Source organism: Sciurus vulgaris (genome assembly GCF_902686455.1).
Source record: "Sciurus vulgaris genome assembly, chromosome: 17".
NCBI classification, from domain to species: domain Eukaryota; kingdom Metazoa; phylum Chordata; class Mammalia; order Rodentia; family Sciuridae; genus Sciurus; species Sciurus vulgaris.
In genome coordinates, this window is record NC_136478.1 from 6,275,819 (window position 1) to 6,302,398 (window position 26,580).

Consider the following 26,580-nt stretch of genomic DNA (forward strand, 5'->3'; position numbering starts at 1 on the left):
GCAGCAAGGGACTGTTGTGGCATTGTTTATAACAGTGAAAACTTAGAAACAACCTAGGTGTCTAACAGTGGGGTAGTGGACATTATGCCATGAAGAATTTAATGACCTGGGAAATGCCTGCATCACAGATGAAGTGAAAAGGCGGGTTACAAACTGTCAGACTGCCCAGAATAACAAGCTAGAAAAACACAGCAGGACGTCAGCAGCCTTCTCTGGGTGGCGGGACTCTGGGTCTTTCTCATTTCTTTCTTTAATGTAGCCAGGTGCTGTGCACGAACGTATGGGAGCTTTATCCTCAGAGAGAAAAGGATCCTCGAGGCCTCTCACTCTTCTCCATGGCTCTTTCTTGGGAAAGATGTCACTGGACACCTGCTTCATTCAGCCAGCCCACATCCACCTCCAGTCCTCAGCTGCACCCTCCACTTGCAGAGAGCAGCCCCTCGCAGGAGCTCCAGAAAGACTGTCCTGACCACCAGGACAAAGAAACCTGCGCCCCCAGCCTGCCCCCACACAGCCCCCAAGCTCTCCTTGCTCCTGTGTCCAAGCAAATACCTGCCTCTTTGCTGGAGCCGGGCCCTGTCTGCTTCTGTTCTGGTCTCTGAGTCTGAGCTTCCGGGAGGGGGCTGAAGCGTTGAGGCCACGTCTGGTCACCGTCGGACACTGACGAAAATGGAGACACCTTGTGGTCTCCACATTCTGATTCTCCACAGGAAGACTTCTCCTGAGCATTTAAGAACCACCTGAACAACCTCTAAGCAGCTGGAGAAGCCGTCTAAGGTGTCTTCACTTAGCCCGGACCAGCAGTCTTTTTAAAGGCGCCAGCTCTGTGCCGGTAACGAGCGTGAACAAATACAGCCAATGTAACTTGATTGAATTTCAACATTTTGTGAGTCGATTTGGAATCATGTGAGGGAAACTTTGGTGGAGAAGTTAGCAGATCTGCAGCACGTGAGGGCTCCTGTGGCTCCGGCGCTTAGGGCGGAGCAGGCGGGAAATGCCAGGGTTTGGTCAAAGCAATAAACAAACCCACAGTGATTTCTTTCTGCGGAACTTCCTGGTCACATTTACATCCACACAAGCATAACACAGCAGACTTGGAGGGTGGGACAGCCTGTCCGGTGGTTCCCATGAGAAAGGGGCACGCAGCACACACCGTCATTCTCTGGAGGGTTTTGCTAACTGCCCGGGCCCCTGTGTGCAGAATGCAACGCAGCCCAAGATCCCTGCAACTCAAACACCCTGCCGCCCGCCGTCGGGGTTCTGAAACTGAGAAAGCAGATGTGTTGTGTCGGCCTTCCCCGTGACTCTGGCATTCCACCAGTTCTCTTAAACAAGGCGAACGACCACCGACATAGTTCTCTTCCCGCACAACTGCACCCTTTTTCAAGAGTAGTTCTGGCTGCTGTTTGACGGTCAGAATCAAGCAGCAGGGAGGCGGGAGGTATCCCTACCTTCTGCCCTCTTTTCAAGCATGGGGAGCAGAAGCATGAATAGGCAGGAGGCTGCGCGTTTGCCAGCTCTTTTTCCATTCCTGCCACCAAAATGCAGGCCTTGTTGGACTTCCTCAGGTCACAGCCCATATCAAGGCCGAGCCTCCGAGATCCCCACAGGAGCCTCTGAGGAGGCGGATGTCCTCATCCTGCCCCTTCGTGGTGCATGGGCTCCTGGAGGGGGTGTGTAAACTGAGGATGAGTCGGAGGGCTGAGGTGGGCCAAGGGGAGAGAGGAGAGATCAGGGACAGAGGAACCTAGTCTGGTTCTCTGTGGACCATCTTCCCGGCTCCCAGGAGCTCTCCAGTGAAGCTCCCTTCTCTGGTTGGTGTGTGCGAAGTTGAATCTGAGCTGGGTGAGCTCCTGCGCTTGTTCATCCAACCAATGCTTCTTGGTGCCTACGTGACTCAAGGTGGTGCTTTGGGGCCAGGATAAATTAGGGAATAAAACGTCCACCGTGTAAAACCTGGTGAGCACACACCACTGATGGCTCTCCAAGGAACTGCTCTTTGAGAAGAGTCAACCTCAGAAGGTTAATGCTGCACAAGTCCATTTATATAACACTTTCAAAATGACAACATTTTACAAATGGTGGCTGCCAGGGGTTAGGGGTGAAGGGCAGGGTTAGTGGGAGGCAGGGGTGGTGACGAGGAAGCAACTCGAGGGACCTTGTGCTGATGGACTATTCAGTAGCTTGACTGGTGAATTCAGGAACCTGCTAATTTTATGCAGGTGATAAAATTGTCTAGGACTAAACCACACACGAATAAGTTCAAGTGGGGGAATCTGAATAAGATTTGTGGGTGGTGTCAGTGCCAATGGCCTAGAGTTTTGCAAAATGTTACTTCTGGAGAAAAGTGGGTAAAGTTGGCCTTGGAGCTTCCTATACTACTTCTTAGAATTTCACAAGCATGTACAATTATCTCAATAAAAATTGCAATTTAAAAAACATAACTGCCAGGCATGGTGGCACACGCCTGTAAACCCAGCAACTTGGGAGGCTGAGGCAGGAGGATCCCAAGTTCAAGAACAGCCTTGGAAACTTAGCAAGTCCCTAAGCAACTTAGTGAGACCTTGTCTCAAAATAAAAAATAGAAAGGACTGGGGATGTAACTAAGTGGTACAGTGCCCCTGAGTTATATCCCCACTATAAAAAAAATATCAAAACTCCCTTGCTGAACAGAGACTATATTTTGGAAGCCAAATATGGTTTCATGATGAGTGCAGGGCAAAAGCCAAAGCCATCCTGGACAGGTACCCCTCTGGGGTATTCCATGACCTACACCGGTCTTCCCACCCTTGAGGCACACCACTGAATCTCTGTTGACGACTGAATGGAATTTGGACTCAGGGACAGGAGTGTGAACTCCAGCTGTCCTGGTCCCCTGACATGGTGTTGGGAATGATCCAGCCTGACTTTGGTCGTTTAAACCATGCTGCAGGCACCCACTGGTATAAAGGTGGGACTCCAATCCCCACGAGGCTCCCGGTAGCTGTGTGGAGTCCTGCTGGGCCTTGCTCCTGACTTCCTGCATTCCCATCACCACCTTGCAAGGGGACCCGCACCTCCTGCCACTCTGCCCCCACACACCTGGCAGCACATGCGGCTTGGAGAACCTGAGACACAGAGATGACTCCCTGCCCTGGTCTTCACTCTTCATGCCAGCCCTGGCCTCAGTTCTCACTCCTGGATCCTAGCCCCTCTGCCATGGCTCATTCCGTCTTTGTCCAGCAGGTCATTGTCCTGCAGAGGGGGTTCCACACCATGAAGCACCTTGGGGCTCTGAACCGCAAGTTCTGCAACTGTATTTTATTGCCTTAGAAGAACTTCAGAGGAAGAAGCCATGTAAAAATAAAACAAGGTCTGCGCAGACTTTAAAGGTTTTATTCTTTCATATCATGCCACGTCGCACAGGGAATGCCCACACAGCGCGTGCCTTCCGGGCCACGTCACTCCCTCCCAGGGCGTGGCTGAGAAGACCAGCCAGCACTCCGTGCCCACAGCTTGGTCTACGGTGGGGGAGGAGCAGTGGCAAATACTTATCTCTTTTCTGTTCATGCTTGTGGTTTCTCATTTTAAGAACGAAGACAATGTGATTTAAAACAATTTCTGATTCATGGTCAAGGTCTTCATTAAAAAAGAAAAAAGAAGGGGGCCTCCTTAGCAGCACTAGAGCTAACCAATACGTATCTGACTTTTGAATGAGGTTTCTCCAGACAAAATCAAAGTGGAGATCCCGGCGGGCCCCGTCTCCGTGTTTTTGTCACAGTGTCCACAGGAAGATGAGTGCAGAGTGAAGCACGGGACCCGTTCCCGGAGCAAGGCAGCAGGCTGGGTCCTCAGGTCCTGCTGCAGAGCTGTTCCCGCCGGCACCGTCAGGCCCGGGGCGCCGCGTGGCCATCAGAAGCCTCGTCCTGCGGGGCCTCTGCAGGGGTCTGGCTCTTTGCGCCCCAGTCCGTGTCAGGGATGAATAACCCATGGAGGTCCAGGTGCATCTCCACGGCAACTGAGGCACGAGCCAATTCCGTAAAATTTTTGGCATCCAGAATAAGCAGAAAAGGCAGCTTTTGGGGATCAGTAGAAACAATGGCAGATAAGATAATTCCTTGGGGGAAACAAAAGAAACAGTGCTTTTTTTCTTTTGCTTGAGGTGCTGGAGCCCAGGGTCACATGCATGTGAGGCGAATGCTCTACCACTGAGCTACACCCAGCACTTTTAAAGAGTGCAGCCTTGAACATCCTCTGGCTGGCGGATTGATTTCTCAACCATCTCTTCCTGTCCTCTTTAAACTTACTTATCTAATCCTAACAGGAGGAAAGAGAATTTGATATTCTATATGAATTTGATATACTATATGGGAACCAGGAATCAGAAGGCCTGAGTTTAGGTAAAGGGTAAAGTTTAGGTAAAGGGACTGGACCAGTCCCTTTACCTCTCGGGACCTCAGTCTCTTCATCTGTACGGTGAGGATAATGCTCCCTACTCTCACAGGGTTGCTGAGAGGCCCTCTTGCAGGGTGGGTTATGAAAATGCTGTGTAAATTGGTGCAAGTGCTGAGGAACGGCTATTTTCCTACTACTTAAAAACTCAGATGACAGAGAGTCCACTCCAGGAGTGCACTTTGGCTAACGTGTACCACTCAGCTAAACTCAGACTTGTCACATTCCATTGGCCTTCGGCCAAGTCCAATTCATCTTTTGTCTATGCAGCCAACCGTCATCTCAGCTCTCCCTCTGTAGAATGGAGACACCTCCATACTTGCTCAGCACTCAGTCTCAAGGGTAGACAGAGGTTAATGAGCTACTGCACACACTTCCAGCGGGGAGCGAGAGCCCCCAGGCTCCCAGGAGGTGGAGCAGCTGAGCATAGGCGAAGTCAGGTTGGCCTGGATTCAGATCCTAGATCTGTGCACGGGGGCATGGGAACTTGGGCAAGTTATCTTCCTCCCTGAGCCTCCCCCTGGTAGAATGCAGTGACTCTTCCTGTGGACCAAGAGACATACAGGAAGCTCGTGCCCAGCTGAGTGGGAGGCAAGCCTCAGCTGGAGGTGATGCCAACCGTCCCCCACCTGGGAGATGACAGTGACACAGAGTCTTGGCTGGCGTGCCATGCCACAATCAGTAGGAAGACAAGGCCAGGCAGAAAGCCACTCCCTCCCACCTGAGGGAAGAAGCTGGCAGGCTCTTGGGGCCGCCTGCCCTCCCCTGCAGGTGTGGGCAGCCCATCGCACCTTGCCAGCTGGTGACCCCACCCATCCCCCTTAGCATCTGCAGGGCTGTGGGCAGGGCGTTTCTGAGGCAAGGGCAGAGTGGAAGGAAAGGACGCTTTGGCCATGTGGAAACCTAGAAAAGGGAGATGGGCCACACACACATTTTCTAAGTGCTCTGTGAAAAAGTCACACGTTTACAGTTAGAAATTTGGATCCAACCATTGCAATGAATTCCATGTCCTGGAATAATTTGGTATCACTCAATGGGAAGGACATGGGCTTTATTTGTTATGGAATTTAACCTTGCCCAAAGAGAGGTCTGGCCTTTGTTCCTGGGAGGTCCCCTCTAAGTCCTTGGAATGTCCTACAGTGTGTTCACGAGGGGCCTTGGACCTGCTACGGAGTCTACCCTCAAGTATGATTTGTAGTGGGGCCTTGGCCACATGCTATCAGTTTAACCTCTGAGGGCTGAAGACTAAAGTTTAGCCACACAAGTGGCCCAGTAAAACTCTGGACACCAAGACTCAGGTGAGCTCCCACAGCTGGCAGTCCCAGTGCGTCCTGTTAGCTGGGAGAAGTTAGTGCTGAGACCACAGTGGGCAAAGACAAGTGTTAGCTCTGTGCCTGGCACTCCGGGGCCCGGTCCTGATTTTAACCTGTATCTTTTCACTGCAATCACAAAAATAGCAGCTTTGAGCAAGTTCTGTGAGTCCTCCCAAGAAATTATACATCCTACAGGTAGTTGGGGGGGGGGGCCCTGAACTCAAAATTGGTGTCAGAGTGAGAGGGGTCTTAGACTTTGACTTAGAGTTCAGAGCAGGCCTCCCCCAGCTGTGTGCCCTGGGGGACAAGATGCCCCTAGACAATGCCTCCGTTCGAGGGGTGATGGCCACTGTGTGCAGCCATCAGTCTTACCATCATCCTCATCCTTGGCGCCTGGAGCAGGCACAAACAGGGGTTCCGCAGGCCAGCAACCCTCCTCGGCCCATTTTAAGGTCGACTTGGTGAGAATGTCATATTTTAGTATCTGTACATCCAAAGAGGGGAAACCTGTGAGTCACCTGTTCCAGGACATGCTGATTTCCTGGGAACAGGCAGGCCTGGAGGCCCACGGAGAGGGGAGATCAAGCCCTTACATCCAGCCTTTTGACATCACTGCAGAGTGACAGCAGCTTCTGGTCAACACAACAACAAAGAGGAAAGAACGGAGATGTCCTTCTCTGGCTTCAGACACAGGTCCTCCAGCTACCATGTGGTCAACAGCGACAACAAATTCTCAAAAAAATCATGAATCAATCTGGTATTTGTTACTATATTGCAATTTTATAAGTTAAGTAAACTAATGTGCTCAATGCACAGTTAAAATATGATGGGATTCCTTCTTGCTTTAAAGGGGAAAGGCCCTGGGCTGAGGGATAGCTCAGTAGTACAACGCTTGTCCAGCGTGCATAAGATCCTGGCTTCAACCCCAGCACCGAGGAAACAGAAAAAATGGTCCCTGGTTCTCTCTTAAGTTCTCCTAGGCCTAGTCCCTTTAGTGTGTAGGATTAGTGGGGAGTGGCTTAGGGTGTGTGTACGTGTGTCTGGGAACCTTAATCTTTGGCTTTGTGTATTTCTACACTGTTTGCATTATTTTGGAACACAAAATTATTAATAATGATGTTAAAGAAAAGTGAAGTCTGTATATCACTTTGTACAGTACCCAGACGTAATAAGTATTGAAAGACACTAACTTAGAAAACAAAATAAGTCTTCCACATTCCAGTCACACCCACTTTGCTCCAGAGGGCGAACTAGTTCCTGAGGGCAGGGGTTGGGATGCCCCTGCTGACTTCCTTGTCCTCAGTGCCTATCACTGTAGCATACAGTTGGTGCTCAATAAATACATGTGGACTCAAATTACTGCCTGAGCTCCAACCAGGCCTTCTCCTTGAGCTGCAGCCCATGAGGTATGACTCCCTCTCTTGGATGGATCATCATTACTTCAGATTTATCTTATCCCAAACTGACCTCCTTTCTGATCTCCTTTTCTAATCAACATCCACACAGTCTCAAAAACCTTGAATTCGACTTTGCAGACAGATGAGATCATGCTAGAAAACCAGTTTGCAAGCACACAGGGATTGGTACCTTGGTTGGGATTGGGCTCCACTGAACTTCAGCAGCAAAGACGTATCGGTATTGCTTTCCATTGTGAGCATAATTGATTCGAGGGAGCTCTAAGCCTGAGGAGAAAGAAGTCAGCAGGTGAAGACCCTGTCACCCAGGGTGGGGAACATCCACCCTTCCTGTCAGGCTAGGCCTTCTTTCCACAGAAAAAGTTCCCAAGCAGGATTCCCAACCTTGATTCAGACTCCAGATTGGATCAAAGGCAGTCAAAGGCAGGGGAGGGAACCTCTGATAATGACCCTGGCTCTATTAGAAGTTTCAGGAGCAAGGTATCATAGACCAGGGATTTTAAGTGTATAAACGTCTTTAATTATCCAAGATAGAAATCAAAGAGAATTGCATGATTAAAATCAGAGGCTACTGCAAATTTTTAAAGCTCTTTTTTAAAAAGTACTTGTGTGTGTATGTGTGCACACACATGTGGGGGTGTGAAGAGAAATTTTGGAAGCCACAGTAAGAAGTATTGATTGGGAGTACAAATAATATCTGTTTAATTCTATTATAATATTTTGAAAAATGATTTTTGCAGATTTTAATGACATGGACAACCATCCATATCACAAAATTAAAGGACAGTTATAGAATCACCTTCATTAAGTTACAAATGGGGAGAAAAAGTTTAAAAGCACAGCTGGGGTTGGAACTACCTTGTAATTTATATTTTATATTGTAGATTCTAAGTTTTTCATTATGTGAAATTTTCACATATTGCCTATTGCTTTAATAATCCAAAATAATTTCATGCAATGTATATATCTTTATATAGTCCTGTTCTGTCAAGCTAAATTTCTAAGTGAAATTTCTAAATTTGAAGTGAAAGTATTCTCTTATGACATATTCCAGGTGGTTAGAGCCAATTGCTAAAGATGTAATGTACAAGAACAAGCTGCATCAATTCACAGTAGCGAAGCTATGGAACCAACCTAGGTGCTCTTCAATAGATGAACCGATAAAGAAAATGTGGTCCACATAAACCGTGGAACATTACTCAGCCATACATAAGAATGAAGCTAGGGCATTTGCTGGTAAATGGATGGAACTGGAGACTATCATGCTAAGTGAAATAAGCCAATCCCAAAAAACCAAATGTCAAATATTCTCTCTGATATGTGGAGACTAACTCACAATAGGTGATGGGGAGGGAGGAGTGAAGGTTCACCAGATTGGACAAGGGGGCCGGGAGAAGGGAGTGGGGTGGGAAGGGAAAGACAGCAGAATGAATTGAACATAACTTTCTTATATTGGTATATGGATACATGAGCACTGTGACTCCCCTCATGAGCAACCACAAGAATGGGAAATCACACTCCATGTATGTGTGACATGTCAAAACGTATCCTACTGTCAGGCAGAACTAAAAAGAATCAAAAAGGGAGCTGCAGAGGTGACATGCCCACCACCTGAAGGCCTCCTAAAAGGACCCCAAGTTCTCTGTGGCTCCTGCAGGCTCAGCAGGGACTGAGGACAGGGGACCTCTGGGATGGGAAGGAGATGTCCAATCTACAGATGAGTGACTGTGAGATTTCCAAGGGACAGGCCAAGACGAAGGCGAGAAGGACGCTGCTGACCTACTTAAGAAGCAGCAGCCCGGGCTGGCCCCAAGCAGGCCTGGGTCTAAGACCTACATCTCCACTTCTCAAGACTCCAAGCAGCAAAAGGGCCTCACAGGGCTGGTGAAAGGGTCTGTGGAATGCCATTTACAGACGTGGGTTCTTCAGCAACCAGGCAAATTCAGGGTTTTGCCAGGAGAGTCCCAGAGTTGTGTGTCCTTCCAGACACCTGAGCCTGCCCTAGACACGGGGGGAGGGTGCCTGTTACCTTCGTAAAGCAATTCGGGCTGGCAGTAGACTTGGTCATCTTTTTCCTTCAGGGCTGTTGCTGTTGTAGACGCCACTTTGATTAAATTTGAGCCCACTTCAGCATCCTGAGAAGAACGGTTTTAAAACAAAACAAGAGGACATTTTATTCAGAGTGAATCTTTCCCCGGCTGTGTACATTTTACAAATGCTTTCGCATAAGTCGACTCATCTGGTCTCACATTAACCATAGGAAGCAGCTATTTTATTGTTGCTATCCTATTCTCAATTTAAAAAGTGAGGATTAGCAGCTCAAAGTGATTCCTCCAAGGTCACTCAGCTGGGGATGGTAGACCAGGACTCTAAAACCTAGGGCTCTTTTCTCCCACTCTGGGCTGCTTTATTCTTCCCAGGGAAAATTAATATGCTTATGAGAGTAAAATCTCATTTTTTAAATAGTGGATGATTCACCTGTAAAAGGCTGCATCAGTCATTAAAAGGTGTTTATGGAGATCATACAACAATACAAGAAATGCTTATGATATAGCACCAGATGAAAGTTCTGGGCTAAATCACACATGGAGCCTGAGCTCAACCACGTACACAAAATTATCATAAAGAGGCTGGGAGAGAGACACCAAATATCGACAATACAGTGAGTGGTGGGTAAGGGGGACTTTCATCCTGTTTCTGTGCTTCTCTGGATCTGTGAAAAGGTACTCCTGCTGAAATAAAAACGTGATATAATTATGTGGGAGAATAACAACTTTCGAAGACATCCCTTGACCTCAAGTTATAATCAGACTATTCTGTTCAGTAGGTTTCTGTCATCAGCATAGCCCAGGAGAAGGATTTAACTTGAATGAATTAACTGAACACCTACTGTTCCCTGTCTGCCCCACTTCCTAACCGTGGGGTCTTGAGCAGGTTAGTTAGCCTCTCCATAGGTCTGCTTCCTCATGTGGACAGTGAGGATGATAATAGTGTCTGCATTTTTGAGTTATTGTGAACATTAAATGAGATCATCCTCACAAAAGGGCTACAAGAAAGCCCGATTAGCCTAAGTGCCAGATAAATGTTAGCTGTTTTGTCATGATGACATCTTTGTTGTGATAGGTATCCCCCCTTGTCCCTAGGGGATACATGCCAAGTCCCCCAGTGCTGCCCACTGCAGTAGTACTGAACCCTATGCATAAGCACTGTGAGGCCACAACAGTTGATCTGGTAACTGGGACAGATATGAAAGGATTAACAGGTGGGTAGTATATACAATATGGATACCCTGGAAAAGGTGACTCGTGTCCTGGATAGGACAGATCAGGAGGGCTTAAAATTTCATAATGCTGAGACCAGCATGCAATTTAAAACTTACGAGAAGTGTCTTTGGGAGAGTTTCACGTCATGTTTTTAGACCACAATTGATCACAGGTAACTCAAACTGTAAAAAGCAAAGCCATGGATAAGGGGGCACCCCAGCATTATTATTACCATTACAATAATAATTCCTACCAGTACTACTGGGAGTGAGTACAGGCCAGGAACAGGAAGACTGAGCACCAAATCACAGATCCTTGTTATGGTTGACTTCTCCTTTAAACTTTTCTCTATGTACCAATTTTCCAAAATCGCTTTTATAATGAGAACCAATCTATTTTTTTGCCAGGAAGGAGGAAAAGTTTACTGCATCCTGGTAGTTGAACTGCAGGGGTGCTTAGAGATTTGTCTAGATCAATCTGTCAATCTATAAAAGAAGAAACTGAGGCCCAGAGAAGGAAAGTGAATTGTCCAAAGCCAGAGAGAGAAGCAGGGCTTGGGCCCAGGCTTTTGCACTGAGAGTCTTCTTCCTAGAAGCGAGAGCACTGTAACAGAGGACAAAGCAAGAGCAAAGGTCCTGAGACTGGCCAGCACTGTCCTGCAGGTCTCAGCTCAATGTCTCCTTTCCTAGTAAATCAGTCTGAATCCAAGACCTTTGTCCCACGTGGTGGTAGCTCCTTTACAGAGCTGTTTCCTTTCCTGTTTTGTTCTTTCTCTCTTTTTAAAATTTTTCTTGTTGTTTTTAGACATACTTGACAGTGAGGTGCATTTTGACATATTACACATAGCTGTTTCCTTTTCTTATGCTTGTCTTCTCCGTAAAGGCGAGGACCAGGTTTGACCTACTGCATTGCATTCAGTCAGTGCCCAGGAAGTAACCGCTGAAAGAGTCAATGCACATCTCAAGCTTTTCCTTCAACTATCAAGGTGCAAAGCCCTTGCCGCACAGGCTGGCTGTAAGAGTTCAATGAGATGAACGGTGTGAACGAGTAGCCCAGTGCCTGGCACATTGGCAATAAACAGAAACTCCAAGCGCCTCCCTCACCTGTGCAGCACCAGTAGGAAGCCTGCCTGGTCCTTTGCTGGGCACGTGACAGCCACAGGCATGTCCCAGCCTTGATTCTCAGGGAGTCGGTCTGCAGAGACATCTTATAACTCCAGCCTGGAACTGGTCAGACTGGTTGAGGAATAAACTGAATTTTTCCACACACAGCAATAACGAACATGACTCGGCTGCTTTCAGCTGCCAATATGCTCAGCTTTGGAAAGAAATCACTTTCCAGCCAGAGTTCAACAAAATCCTGGAGGCCTGCTTTGAAATCCCTCGACCTGAGGGAAATCCCAGGAGAATCAGTCTTCTCAAGTATCCCCCAGTTTCAGTGTGAAATCTGACTTTACAACTTCCTATGTGAATTTGAGCAGAACCTCGACCTCAACCAGCAGAACCTGGCCCTGCTTCCTCGTCTGTCATAAGGGCTGTTGAGACTAGGCAGAGTTGGTCCACCTGTATCCGAGGCTCAAGGTTAGCATGAAATCATAGTTGTGGAAACATCTGGTCCAGGGTCAGACACATTGTAGTTGGTGACCTGGAGCCAGACAGATAAACATTCGGATCCCAACACAAATCCCATGACTGATTCCTCAGTGTTGGGTAAGTTACTTTTGCTCTCATCTGCAGACATGGGAATAAGAAATAACTATGAGAGTGTGATGCATATTAGCACAGCGCTTTACAATTCCTAAAGTGTGCAGGACCCAGGGCAAGGGAATGAGCAGAGGACCACAGCCCCTAACTATCAAGCAAATTGAGCAAAACATTCTCTGTCTCCTACCTGGACACAGAGACCTCAACGCTGTGGACCTGATCTGTCCAGTGCAGCAGCCACCTGCCATATGTGGCTATTTAAATCAAATTTGAAATACAATGAAGTAAAATTAAACATTCTGTTGTACTCTGTCAAGTGCTCCACAGTGCTCACAGTTAGTAGCTCCCATTCTAGGCAGGGAGAATGTTCAGCCTTGACACAGGTCCTAGTGTACAGTGCTGTTCTGGAAGGAGTGACTTTAGGATTCTAGGGCCCCTTGCAGCTCTGAGCTAGATGAGGTAGCACAGAGACAGCCAGGCCTGGCCCCCAGGTCCATCCCTAACTGCTTGGATTCCTGGCCAGCACACCAAGCCTGCAGTCAGCCCTGCCACCTGTGGGCTAGGTGGGCATCCCAGTGCCACGGCCCACTCTTAGGAGGTCAGGGGTGGGCACTGAAGCAGGGCTAGGATCCCTAGGCATCCAGGACTGGTTGGGCTGAGGGTCAGGAGATGCCCTCCTTGGTGGGCGCAACCCCTGGGCCCTGTGCACACCTCACCCTGGGGAGAAGGGGCCCTGCTAGAGAAAGAAAGTCTAAGTCAGGGCCTTCGAAATGGCAAGCCTAGAGCAGGGACCCTCTTGCCAGGGTCCAGGAGCACAAGGGGCACTCAGCAGGTCTGGAGTGCAGCATGCTCCTGACAGAGCTCAGCTCCTCTTAGGGTCTGTTTTCATTTGTGCATTTGGAGACAGAACCCAAATCTCCTGGCCCAGGAGTTGAAGCTGCTGCTTTTAGGTCCAAAGAGCCTCCTCCTATGATAGCCTCTCATGTGTGGATGGCAGATGCCATGAACCCACCTCCTGGAGCATGGGGTGCCCTTTAGGACAAGGGCAGGGCGGGGGTGCTGCTGTCTGTACATGCCCTCGGCCCTCCCTGCCACTCCTTCTCCCTGCTGAGCCCCGCCCGAGACACCTGCTGCCCTACATAGTCAGGCTGGGGGTGCACAGAGGCCCCCATGCACCACCCTCTTTAGACCCTGGCAAGTGCAAGAGGATCCAGGGCAGTTGGGTGATCCTGAGCTTCCAAGTACAGTGCCCTGTCACCCATTCCATATGGAAAGCATTCTTCATCCGGGACATGCTCTGAATGATGAGGACCTTGTGTCCCACATCCATTCGCTCAGCATCGTTCATTCCCAATACTTAAGAGCGAGCACCCTCTGAGCTCAGGATGACAGCTGGCAAGGCAGAGTCTCTGCCCTCTTGGAGCCTGTGCTTCAGCAGGAAGAGGGGACGGAGCAAGTCCTTCACGCTGGAGGTAAACGGAGCTCCCGTGCTGGGTGTGCACTCGCCCGAGGGTGGAGGTGACCTGAGGCATGAAGGGTGGAGAGTTCACCAGGCCCAGAGTTTCTCTCTCCTGGCTGCACACTGGAATCCCTGGGGGCTGAGCCCAGCCAGGCCTGGCCCCCTGGAGTTTCTGCTGGCAGTGGCCTGGGTGTGGGCTGGTCAAAGCTTTGCGGCAGATTCTGACATGTGGCCAGGGAGAGGGGTGATGGGACAGGTCAGTGTGGCAGGCAGAGGGAACAGCAATGGGCTGAGGTCCTAGAGCAGAAGGACATCTGAGAAAGGACTGCACTCCTGGGGTCACCTCTCTGCTAAGACTCTGGTCAGGATGGGGCCTTGGATCTGGGCGTGTGTGGCTGTGTCCACAGGTTTCACTTTCTCATTTCCAAGTGCGGCAGTGGAGTGACTTGAAAGTAGAGAAGACATTTTAAAAGGACAATAAATAGCAATTAAACCGCGTGGCCAGAGCTGCCCATCCCAGGGTTGGCTCTTCTTTGCTAATTTCAAAGCACCAGATGGCTACACAAGGACTTTTAAAAACATCCCCGTTGCCCTTCTAAGCACGGTCCTGGGGACAGGATCCACTTCCCTAGCATGATAAAAGGTCATAAAACCCTTGGTGTGGGCAGCGGGAGGAAGCTCGCTCCTCTCCCTGCATCATCCCTGGGCTGAGAGCGGCCTTGTGAGTCACCCTGTGTGCTTCGTGACACCCCCACTCTTCCTGGAGGTAGGAGGCAGCCTGCTGCCTGGCACTGCGGCCTCTCCCAGGGATGCATTGTGGCGGATAGGTCGATGGCCCTGAGCTGTGGGGAGGGAGGAAATGCCTTTCTGACTGGGTCCTCCCAAGAGTCTCAGGTGCCGCAATGCCTGTAGCACCTCCTTTCTTGTTTAAATGCGGTGCTGGCCACAGGACCCAGGGCCTTGGAGCTGCACAGGCCCCTCCAGCTTTCTCTGTAGGAGGTCGGGCTGCAGTTCCAGGCCTCTTCTTCCTTCCTTGTCTGAGTCTCGCGCCCGTCTCTCTTTGCAGCAGGCAGTGCCAGTCTTTGGCTCTGCATTGTTGGGGATGCTCCCTTCCACACAAGTTAAGAGTTGGTTAAAACAAACAATTTCATAAATTGTTAAACAGAGGTGATATCAGACGAGGGAAACCACGGCAGAGGTACACAAATGAGTGCCGGTGGGGAATGCTGGAGTGACAGGCGAGCCCCCTGCTCCGAAGACAGAGTAACCCTGGCACGGCTCCTGGCTCCCTGCTCACAGCGGAGAGCAGGCTGGACACGGCCCTCAGGAGCCTACAATGAGGGTGGGTACTGGAGGAGTGGATGTTCCCAGGCCTGCAGAGCCCTGAGAGGAGTCGGGATGGCCACCCAGGGCTCCTTCCAGGAGAGAGCTCTGCTGTGGAGAACAGCAGTTGCTCCCGCCCGGCAGCTGCCAAGGTGGTCTGGAGACAGGCTGGAGCAGGTTCCGATCCTAGCGGGCTGTGTGACCTCGGTCACATTCCTTCACCTCTCAGAGCCTCAGCTTCCTCATCTGTAAAGCGAGGCTAGTGCAGGGACCTCTCCTACAGGTTGTCCTGTCATTGACTGACGTAAGGGAAGCAGAGCATTTAGCCAGGTGCCTGGCACCTGGTGTGCAGTAAGTAAATGTGAGCCATCAAAATTTAATTGAATTTGGCTTCATTTAAATTAATTAAGTCATGAAGTCAGTGAGTTCTGGAGCCAGAAGGCTTTCTGTAGCCTCCTTATGCCCAGAGCCATGGCAGCATTGCCCTAATTGAGGCTGACTACTGGTCATTTCTAGTGTAAGAACAGAACCGTTCAACATCCAGGGATTGTGTAAGCCCGTGGTAATGAACCCCTGCCATAGACTATTAAGCAAACATTCAAAAGATGCTGTCAAAGGATAGTTAATGTCATGGAGAGATGTTCAGATAGATTACTAAGTGAAGAAAGGAGTATGCAAGGCAGTATTCACAGATTCAGCCATACAAGGGAAGAAGCACCCGTAGGCCGCAATGTGCAAGGACTTTGAAACATGTTGTCGTTATGAGAGGCTGCTGGCTGCAGGATTCCACTGACATGAAAAGTCAGGAAGGCAAGTCCTTCGAGATGGACAGCAGGCTAGTGGCTGCCCAGTCGGGGGAAGGAGGGGCACTTGGAGGTGATGGCTACGGGGTACCGGATTTCTCTTTTGGGTCAATGAAGATGTTCTAGAATGGAGAGTGGTGATGAGTGCCAAACTCATGACTGAATCAAAGCCCCATGAACTGAACACTTTAAACGGGCCAATTATATGGCACGTGAGTTAAATCTCAATAAAGCTGTTAGAATCATGATTAAAATTAAGAGAGATGCACACATGTACATGTTGTGTTTGCCCATGTGTGTGTGGTGGTGGGGAAGGCAGTACAAATATGTCCACAATGACCATTGTGGGCGGTGGTTTATCAGGATTTTTTTTTTTTTTTAACTTACCTATATAGTCCAGTTTCTATGACTATGGATCAGTTTTGGAAAAACAAAGAACATCACATTTTTCTTAACAGTACAGTTTGGATTTCAGTGTCAATCAAATAAGGACCAAAGTAACTTCCTACTGGGCTCGAGTCTCCCCAGAAAGAAACAGCTGCTCTCCGGCACCATTACCTTGTCCACGTGCAGGGGCACAGCGAACCTCCTTAGGGTGGGGACCGAGGTGAGCCTGCAGTTCTCCTCAAAGTCCTGGTTGAGGTTGGCCAGGTAGAAGAGCTGGTAGAGACTGTCGTCCTCATAGGCAATGACGTCGAACAGGACACAGTTGCCTTCCTCGTAGGCGTTGACGTGGTGGAATACCACCAGGGCATCTGTGTGGAACTTGGTGGGCACAGGCTTCCCCGTCCTCTGGTCGATGATGTGAATGTAAGTCTGGAAGGAGAGGCCCACCTGGCAGTCAGCTCTCCTTCCGAAGCCTGGCATGGTGGTGGCAGGGGACTGACAACACCCAGCCCTAACTGGCACTAGCTCATGATGTTGGGGCATCCCTTCCCCATCCTGAGCTCTGCGTCCACTCAGAAGTACCCGACAGGCTCAGCGAACAGAGCTGTCCCTTGTTGGCTTCTGTGGCCTCACCTTTAAGATGGAAAGAGGGACACTCTGCTGCCAGGGCCCCTGGGCAAAGTTTGGGGTGGCTCTTGAGGGCGCACTGCCCCTCACTCCACAGACCGACTCCAAGTGAGCATGACATGCAATTTCCCTGGTAACGACCAAGTGGGGGAGGATCTGCCAGGTGTCAGCTCCAGTCAGAGGCTGTTGTCCCTACGATCCTAAGTCCCCCTGTCCTCTGGGTCCCTGCTCCAGGAGGTGCCCGTCACAGCAACCCCACCTGTCCTGGGGGATGCAGTGGAGCGACCCTAGGGCCAGCTCCAGCCTGGGAGCTGGGTCAGATCACTAGCTCTTCAGGCACACCTCTCTGGGTGTCACTGGCTGGCATCGTTCTGGGTGGTAATTAGCCATATCTGCGGCCAGTTGCCTAATCCAAAGGGGTGTGCGTTTTTTTTTTTTCTTTTGGCAGGTCTGGGCTAACCACCTCGTCCTGAGAGGAAGGGAGGCTCACTCTGGTCTTTCTCTCTTTTCCGGGAACCAAGCTTCAGACAGTAGGAGGGCTATGAGGGAGGGTGGCTCTTATTGTGCTGGTACTAGGGTGAGCAGGGGGAGGTGAGGATAGGACGCCTTTAGTCTTTTCCTCTTCCGTAACGGCAATTTCTGAGCCAACCACTGGGATCTTGCAGGAAGTTCTCTTTCAAAGTTGGGTGTGGTGGCACATATCTGTAATCCAGGCAACTGGGGAGGTTGAGGCAGGAGGATCACAAGTTTGAGGTCAGCCCCAATCCTATCTCAAAATTAAATAAAAAGGGCTTGGGATGTAGCTTAGCTCAATGGTAGAGCACCCCTGGTTTCAATCCCCAGGGTTGCAAAAAAGGAGAAAAGAAAATTCTCTACTGAACTCATTCCAGAGCCTTCATGAGGGCTATCTGCTCTAACATGTGGGCTCTAACTGATCTCCTGCTGAGACTTTCTGAGGGCCAGGGACTCCCAAGGGGTGCAGATTAGAGGCCTAGAGGGTTCCCAAGCTCCTGTTGGCAGGAGCTCACAGGGCCCCCCCAGGAGACTGCTACAGGACCCATACAGCTTCAGTGGATTTTGGTCCTTCTTGTTTAAGCTGCAAATATCTGTGGAGGGCCTACTAGGCATCGGGAGCTTCTTCAGGAACCAGAGAGACAAAATAATCCCAAGCTCCTTTCACAGGGCTCATATGCTAGTGGGGGTGAAACCCGCAATAAATATCAAATCTACAATATGTCAAGTTGATGGGCGCTCTTGAGAAAAACATGGCAGCGTGGAGGTGGAGAAAACCCTGAGCAGGGTCTGCTGCAGGTGGGCTCAGAGAGGAAGGCCCAGAGATCGGGGGTGTTGAGCCACCGCCTAGGTCATGGACTGGTGGCGGCCAGGGGCGGCCGGGGAGCAGCTCATTCCACGAGAGGCAGAAAATGCCAAGGCCCTGACAGGAACATGTCTGGCTGGTTTGAGAGCCAGGAGACCCAGGAGGACACAGGGACGAAGCAGCGAGTGAGGGTTGGCATGGCGTGTGTGGGGATTTCAGGATCTTATTCTGAGGAAGATGGAAAATCACTAGAAGGTTCTGAGCAGAGGAGGGACCTTACCCAACCTCTTCACTCTCTCAGCAACCTCACTCCTCCCAGAGAAGAGAGAGGAAAGGCCTCAAAGAGGTGACCAGCTGCCATATTTGTGTGTATATATATATATATATATATACACAACTGCTTGCCGCTGCTCAGAAAGAGCTGTAGAAGGATGGAGAGGCCACCGCGGAGTAGGTAATGGCTGGGGCAGAGAGGCTGGGAGGAAAGGGGCTGTACCTGTGACTTCTACGCTTGTGTATTAGTTGAACAGATAATACTGAGAATTACTTGGTATTTTTCAAAAGTAAAGTAATAACAGAAAATAAGTAAACATGTACAAACACATACATGCGCATATGATACATTCACACATACGGGCACAGATGCACATGCATACGCTTCCGTGCCCTGAGCACTTAGGCACACCTGAACTGAAGCTGTTTCTCCAGAACCACACTGTGGAGCCCCCTATCATTGCGAGCGCACACTGTCCCCCCAGCCACACACGGTGATGGCAGAGATGCCAAAGGGGCCTTGTCAATGGATGATGGAGGCTGTGAGGGCCCTTTGCGGTTGGGCATGTGGGGACTGGGTTGGTGGCCTAAGGTCACAGTCTGTATCCAGCGACTTACTGAAGTGGGGGTATAAAGGCCCAGGCCCCCTGCCCTAACTCAGGGCTACTCTAAAGGACCACCTAGGACTCTGGAAGGTTGGAGGCTCCTCCTGAGTGTCTGCAGGATGGCTGCTCTCCTCCCTGCCTCCACGCAGGCTCCTTCCCTCTCAGCCTGCTCCTGCAGCAGGCGGCAACATCCCAGCCCGGCCTCACCTTGTCCTCCCTGTGGAAAGCCATGCAGGAAGCCCAGCTTACTCCCCGCATGTATGCTGTTGCCATCTTGAGAATGTCCAACCTGAACGGCTGCTCCAGAAACACCACGTAGTTCTCGGTGATTCCAAAGCTGTGGTAATAGCTGGGGGAGAGGAGCGAACGGGAGGGGATGGAGCAGAACACCTCCGTGAGCCTCAGAGGGCTCTTCCCCTTCCTCTTGGCCTCTGCAGAAAAGCAAACCTGGAATCACACCGGAACCGGCCCAGGACAGGACCACCAGCACAGCTGTCACCCATAGACTATTGCTAAGGAGACCAGGCGTAGGGCCTGAGAGCATCCTACCAGGCCACCCCCATGATGGTGAGCTCAGGTTCCCTAGTCTGAAAACCTCGGGTCCACCAAGGGAGGTTTCTAGGCCAGGAGTGAGCATTACAGCCGGGGCCTAACCCGAGCCTCCACCTGCTTTGGCAAACGTGGCCACACTCACCCACTCCTTCGAGCATTGTCTGTGGCTGCTTTTGCTTTCAGCTAAATGGCCTATGCCAGATGGTCCTCAAAGCCTTGAATATTTACTATTTGGCCCCTTTACAGAAAAAGTTTGCTGACCCCTGCTGGAGAGAAGTGCTTTTCAAACTTCAATGCGCATGTGGATCATCCGGGGATGGTGATGATGCGGAGTTTAGCTCAGTGTGTGGCTGGGGCCTGAGCCTGCGTCTCCATCAGGTCCCTGGGGAGATGGGGGCTTTCCAGGAGGAGGCTCGGGTGCTCTGCTGGGAGCCATCATTGGCAGCCATTTCCTAGGCTTTCTGCACACTTCTCCTGCACTGCCCATTACACGACGCGGGGGAAGGGACTGACTTTTACGTATACTGTGACAATCAAGTCAGGCTGTAGGATGCCCACTGCAAAGATGGGAGACTGAGACCTGGTGACATTGTCTACCACTGTGGTCACAGTCCAGGGTTAAGCAAGAAGACATGGCCCCTTAGCCTTAGCGTCCTCCGTCATTAGGGCGCGCAGCCCTTGTTGAAGGCAGAAAAGAGGAAGAACCATGCAGTGGTGGGGTAGAGGCTGACCCCCTTGCCCGGACTGGGCTTCCAGTGCCTCACCTGGCGCACCTGATACCAGAGGTGATCAGTGTTTGGTTTTCTTATTCCTCTGAAAGGATGAGTCACCCCTGGCCCAAAGGCCTCCCCACCCAGGCCTGAGGCCGGTTTATAATGAGTTACCTACAAAGGTCCCCACCTCTCTCTGGCCACCTGTGCACACTGTAAACAGCTGGCTGGGGAGGGATGCGTGGGGTTATGGGATAGTTCTTTTCTTCACAAAACAAACCAAGCACGGGCAAACTGAGATGACAAGGCCCTGGCCTGGGAGGCACAGATGGGGCGTGAATCCCAGGTCAGTCCCGCTTGAGCAGGAGCACAAAGGTGGCTGCTCTCACCTTGGCAGCGCTCCTGAAAGCTGCGTGCCTGGGTGTGTCACCTGATCCCCCAGCCTCGAGGTCCTCAGGGGTAATAGGAGGTAGCAAACAGATGCCTGGGTAATCCCTCCTCTGACAGGCTAGGATTCTGGCTGGACCTTATATTCCTTTATTGACTTAGTTAATGAGAGTTTTACTTAATAAGAATACTCATTGTGCCTTCTGATCTCAGGGACCACGTCTTCCAGCACAGTCTGGCAATTTTCTCAGAAGTTTCTACAGGACCCTGGGGGCAGGGACCATCAGGATCACAGATGTAAACTGGTTTCCTAAACCAGAAGGTCGGGTCAGGCACCTCCGAGTCCTGTACTGCCTCTGAGTCCTGCGTGGCCCCAGTCTCCTGGGTGTGGTTCCGAGGAGGGTCTTGAACAAACACAGGCTAGAAACCTCACCTGCTTCCCCCTCGGGAACATGCAATCCCCGCTGGCCTGGGCTTTGCTCCAGGATCCCAGCCCTAAGTGGAGAAGGTCCAGACGGCCCAAAGAATAGGGTGGGGATTTGGAGTGAATCCCAGCAGAGCTGAGTTCCCTGAATACTCCTGGGAGCCTGGCTGCAGAGCTAGGGAAGAACCCTGGCATGCACAGATGGTCAAAAGACATGAGCGGAGGGATGGATGGATGGGTGGATAATCGATAAAATAATGGCGTTTAGAGAAAAGGTTGAAACAGGATAAAAGGATGAATGGGTAATAGGTGGACAGATAAAATGATGAATTAATAAACTGGAGCCTAAAGGAAAGGGGGTTAGAATCATAAAGGGATTCCCTTCTTCCAAAAGAATTCCAGAAACTTCTATTTCTTCTAAAGAGAATCTGAGTTTATGGTCATCTGAATGCTTAATTGATGGGGAAAGTATGCCCGAGTGCTGGGTCATGAACAAAGCCCAGCACTCTTCAAGAGGAGCTGCCCTTGGCCCTCTGGGCTTTATTACATTCCCCAGAAGGACTTACCTGGCACAGTGGCAGGGATCTTAAATATCACGTATTTTGTCTTCCCCTTGTCCACAATAGATGTGCCCATGTTGAGAACATTTCCAGCCCCATCATAGTGAGGATGTGCCGTTGCCAGGTTTATAGCTACATATTTACGATAATCAACCTGCAAAATAAAACAGCCGTAAGGGTTTTAGAAGGGGAGAGGGTAAAATTTCATTGAACCCCGCCTGATTCTAGGTCCAGAGAGATGAGGGGTATTTTTGCACATCTCCGAATTGGAAAATAAGACAGAATTTATCTGAGGATGTGGACTTTTAGACCTGATGAACCCTGTGCTGGGAAGGGCTCCTACTGCGGATAGGTAGAGAGTCGGTGAAGCTGTGTGACTTCTGTCGTTGTGGTCCCCTCCTGCTGCCTGTCCCTGCCAGGGCCCTCAGCATGCAGGCAGGATGCCTCACTGTGAGCCTTGAGCAAAGACCTTGGCAGAGACCGAATCCTTCCAGCTGATCTTGGCCACTGCTCTGTGCCACTTTTGTTAACTCGTTTAAATTCACCCGTTTTGCATTCCACAGAGCACAGGGCTCCAGGCATCTCTCACAGCATTATTCTGGGGAAAGAGAGGGTACAAAGCCCTTCAGACAGAGTGAAGCTCCACTAACAGGCTGAACAACAGCCCCTGCTCTGCACAGGTCGCAACTGCAGAACGATGAGATGGCCAGGACCCACTGTCCACCCTTCCTCTCTCAGGACAGCACACCCTCCAGCCCAGAGTCAGGCAGAGCTCTGTCCTCTCCCGTTATTTCCTCTTTTGTGGAAAACACGCATGGGTTGGACTGCCCCCCAACTCAAAAGGAGCTGGACATAATTTTCCAGCTAAGAAAAGCACTCCCTTAAGGAGATGTAAAACGCCTCAAGAAGACACTGGGGCTTTGAATGACCCGGTGAGGAAAATCAAAACCGGGTCTATTGATTTTCACAAAAGTGTTGTCTTGATTCTTCCCAGGAAAGGCATCTGCTAGGACATTTATTTTTGTGTTCTTGCTCTCGGCCCAAGGCCTCCCTCTGCAGGTCAATACGGGTAGGGCTGCCGGGAAACCTGGCATTCCAAAATTCAAATGTCACCAAGCTCTCCAGGTGCCAAGAAGTGTGGGTTGAATTGTGTCTTTCAATAAGACATTGAAGTCCTGATCTCTGGCACTTATGAAGGTGACCCACTGGGGCAACAGGGTCTTTAGAGACATAATTAAGATGAGGTCATACTGTGTTAGAGTGGGCCCTAAATCCAGCGGCTTGTGAGTTTATGCAGTGTGAGAAATTTGTAGTCAAAGACTGACAAGGAGATGATTGTGTGATGGAGGAAGGGCCTGGAGTGACAGGTCTGCAAGCCAAGGAGCACTGAAGATGGTTGGCAGCCACCAGGAGCTGGAAAGGACAGGGGCCCTAGATCCTTCCAAGAAAGCCTGTCCAGGAAATTAGTTTTTTAAAAAAAAGAAAACAAACGAATGTTGAGTTAGGACCTCATCACTCGCTCTATCAGAAGGCCAACTCCAAGTGGAAACACCTTGATTTTAGACCTCTGACCTCCATGATTGAGAGAGGAAAGCTGCCTCGTTTGTAGAATAGTCACGTTGTTACCTAGTGATGGGGACGTGTTCTAAGAAGCGCATCAACAGGTTTTGTTGTCGTGTGAACATTATGGTTTGTGTGAACACAGACCAAGGTGGCTACAACGTCACTAGGCCATACAATTACAGAGCCACCATTGTTTGAGTATTCTGTGTTGACAGAAACATGGTCAGGTGGCACATGATGTGCTTTGTTATAACCACTGTGGAAAATCAATACAGCCCCAAAGATGGAAGCACCATCCCTGCCCACAGGAGTTAGAGTTTAGTACCAGGCTCTGGCCAGGGGCAGCCCAGGATGGAGTGGGACAAGGGGGACCTCCAGTGGACTCCTTGCAGGCCAATGGGTTTCACTGAGAAGGCTCCTTCCTTGCATCTGGATCTGAAGCCACTGGAGGTCTGCTGATACCTTCTGCAGGGTCTCCAGCGTCCGTGGATCGATTTTCCTGATGTAGTTCGTCTCTGTGGTGGCATAGAAGTCGTCTCCACACTTCATGATGTTGATCAGGCAGTTGTCCGTGAAATCGGGAATGGTGTGGGACAAGTAGGAGAATGCTCTGGGGAAAGAAGCAAATCCAGAGTTGGTGGCTCTGCCTACCCAACCGGAAAGTTCTGCCTTGAGGATTTCAGTTTTCCTGTCACTTTAACGCTTAATTTCAACTTCAGGAGAAAAAGTACTGGGTCTCAATGGGTTGTGAAGGAATCTCAAGGACTCAGATATCTGGTTCCTCAAAGACACCACACGATGAGCTGACCAAAAAGGGAGTTCCTAGGCCACTGACTGATCCCTCCTGAGCTCTCAAAAATCCATGGATCTCTTGCACCAGAGCCAATAAAAGCTGGTAGGTTGTTTCCAAATGCTCTGCAGAAATCACCACATGCCATAATGCTGTCAAAGCACACAGTGAATTCCTGCTTTGTCCACACCCATTATCTCAAATTCATCCAGGAGATTTGTTTTTGAAAAAGGAAAACAAATGAATGTTGAGTTAGAAACTCATTATTCATTTTATCAGAAGGCAAACTCCAAGGGGGGACAAAAGGAGACCCAGAGGCGTTCCTTGGTGCACCTGGCAATCCTGGGTCCAGGTATCCAATGATGCACCTGCTGACAAGAGGTGGCAGGAAGGGCCGCTCTGCCCCATTTTCTGACTGGCTCCTCCTAGGCTCCGCCCCTTCTACAGATGCGAGCACAGCGCTTCCCTGTGCAGAGAGCGGATGCCATTTCTGGAAAAGCAGAAGCAACCATCCATCTCTGGGCCAGTCTAGCCCCAGCCTTTCTAAGCCCCTGTCTGTGTGAAGAGTATCAGAAGGGAGATGCTAACAGTCGGCCCGCTTTCCTGGCCAAGAGTTGAAGCGTGGAATGTGGAACACCTACATATGCATCAGAACCCGATGATCCGAAATCCATAAAGTGAAAAGTCTCCCCCACTGTGCGGCCCACCGGCTAGTTTCCCCTCGCCTTTAACCATTCTTTCAGACATGACGCCTGTGCAAGCAAAAATTAATCTAGATTTCCTTCTGTTTTGTACACAAAATATAGCACAATATACCCTCTTTCTTAACCTTGATGTTTTTCTTCCTCACTTAACAATATGTCTTGGAAATGTTCCCAAGGGAGAGCATCCTCCCTCTTCTTACTTCAGCAGGGTACTTTCTTGTGCAGTTTTACTGTTATTGATTTAACCGCTCCTCTGCTGATGAGCATTTGGGTTGTTTTCAGTTTCTCGTTAAAACAAATGACGCAGCTGTGAATAACCTTGTACATCTGTCACTTCAGACACAAGCAGGCATATCCCTAGGCCAGAGGGAACGTGCATTCATCACCTTGACAGATGGTTCCTAGCTATTTTCCACCAGTCATGCAGGAGAGTACTGAACAATTTGTCAAGTGCTCTTTGCCTCTCTTGCTATCAGTGATCAAGAATTACCAGCAACTATGGTCAAAGACCAGCCAGGTGGAATTTTTATCCACCCTAAAGAAAATCATCAGAGGGAAAGAGCTGATTGTTCGGGCCATCCAGGAAATCAAAGAGCCTGAAATTCAGTCAAATTCTAAATGGGCAGTTACTTGGAAAAGATGTTTTTGCAGGGGTCCGGGTAGGCCATTGTCCCAAACTCCGACACCACAATTCTGTTTGCCTCGATGTTGGCATTGTAGGTGTCGCTTCTCAGGTATTTGCTCCTGTAATGAACCTCCCCTGAAAGAGAAGCAATAGATTAGTCCCTGGTTGGCACATATCAGGAAAATCTATGTCCTCCATTCCAAGGGCTTTATGAAGGGGGACGTTAGCTCACCAAGACAGTTCCCTTTAATGCAAGTGTCTAGCACAATCAGCACTTGGAGTCCAGTTTCCCAAACAATCCGCTCACTTGAGACTCACAACAGTAAGACAAGCTAAGTATACCTGTCTTAGCTCCATTTCTATATGAGGGAGCCGAGGCTCAGAGACTTGTCATTGCCTTAGCCCCACACTGCCTGGCTGTGCACCGTTCCTTCTGCTATGTTGGTGTCCCCCAGGGGAGGCACAGGCTGGACTGGCCTGAAGGCTGCATTTCCCTGGGACCCCCCTCAATGCTGGGAGTCCTGCCTTTAGAAGCCTGCATGGACAGCTGCAGTCTCCTGGAGTAACATTTGATGTCTACTGGGGGCCGCCTGCCATTCAACTCTGGATACAGAGAGTAGAGCTGTGCTGAATGTGTAACTCACCCAGACCCGGAGTAGCTCTATCTCACTGCAGGAAAGGGGGACTCCAGGTCAGTTCCCAAGACCGACTTGAGAGCAGCAGATGATTCTGGACCTTACTGGTTTCCCATAGCTGCTGTAACAAGTTGCCACAAACTTTATGACTCAACACACAGACCATCCTACAATTTTGGGAGATGTGAACTGAAATGGGTCTTTCGGAGCTAAAATCACTGTCTATGGGGCTAATTCCTCCTGCGAACTCTGAAGGAGAATCTGCTCCTTGCTCGCTCTAGCTTTCCGAACTGCCTGCATCCTTGGCTCACGGCCACCTCACTCCAACACCTTTCCATCATCACATCCTCCCCTCTGCCCTCCTGCCCTCCTCTTATAAGGACCCTGTGATTATTCGGCCACTGGATAAGCCAGAGAAACCTCCCCACCCAAGATCCTTAACCTAAACTCATCTGCAAAGTCTTTTTGCCATGTAGAGAAACAGGACGCATTCTCAGTTCCTTTTGGGGAGAAAGCGAGCGTGGGTCCAGCTGGGAACGCCCAGAAGAGGCCTCCTGGAGAAGCAGCCACGGAACTAGTCCTTGAAGGACAAGTGGAATTTGGGGAGGCAGGGGTAGGAGAGAGAGCAGGGCATTCCCACATGCTGCCCCTGGAAGTCTGGCAGCAGAGGCCCGGAGGTGGGCACAGGCAGACCACCTCCTGCAGAGCTG

At 50.1% G+C, this 26,580-nt stretch overlaps 1 protein-coding gene across 2 annotated transcripts in view; it reads right to left on the bottom strand.

Annotated features, from left to right (window-relative positions):
• Nucleotides 1–819: 819 nt before the first annotated feature.
• The window catches only part of BCO1 (beta-carotene oxygenase 1), a 31,474-nt gene continuing 5,713 nt past the window's right edge, over nucleotides 820–26,580 (bottom strand). The window contains exons 3-11 of one of the 2 annotated variants that reach the window (XM_079119233.1): nucleotides 25,241–25,370; nucleotides 23,579–23,726; nucleotides 21,560–21,707; nucleotides 19,128–19,351; nucleotides 16,269–16,526; nucleotides 9,189–9,294; nucleotides 7,332–7,426; nucleotides 6,117–6,228; nucleotides 820–4,096 (exon numbers count right to left, since the gene is read on the bottom strand). In XM_079119233.1, the coding sequence (XP_078975359.1) occupies nucleotides 3,867–4,096; nucleotides 6,117–6,228; nucleotides 7,332–7,426; nucleotides 9,189–9,294; nucleotides 16,269–16,526; nucleotides 19,128–19,351; nucleotides 21,560–21,707; nucleotides 23,579–23,726; nucleotides 25,241–25,370 (1,451 nt within the window). In that variant the 3' untranslated portion in view covers nucleotides 820–3,866. Of the gene's footprint in view, nucleotides 4,097–4,425; nucleotides 5,335–6,116; nucleotides 6,229–7,331; nucleotides 7,427–9,188; nucleotides 9,295–16,268; nucleotides 16,527–19,127; nucleotides 19,352–21,559; nucleotides 21,708–23,578; nucleotides 23,727–25,240; nucleotides 25,371–26,580 lie in introns of those variants that run through there. The other variant, XM_079119232.1, reaches the window with a different exon arrangement.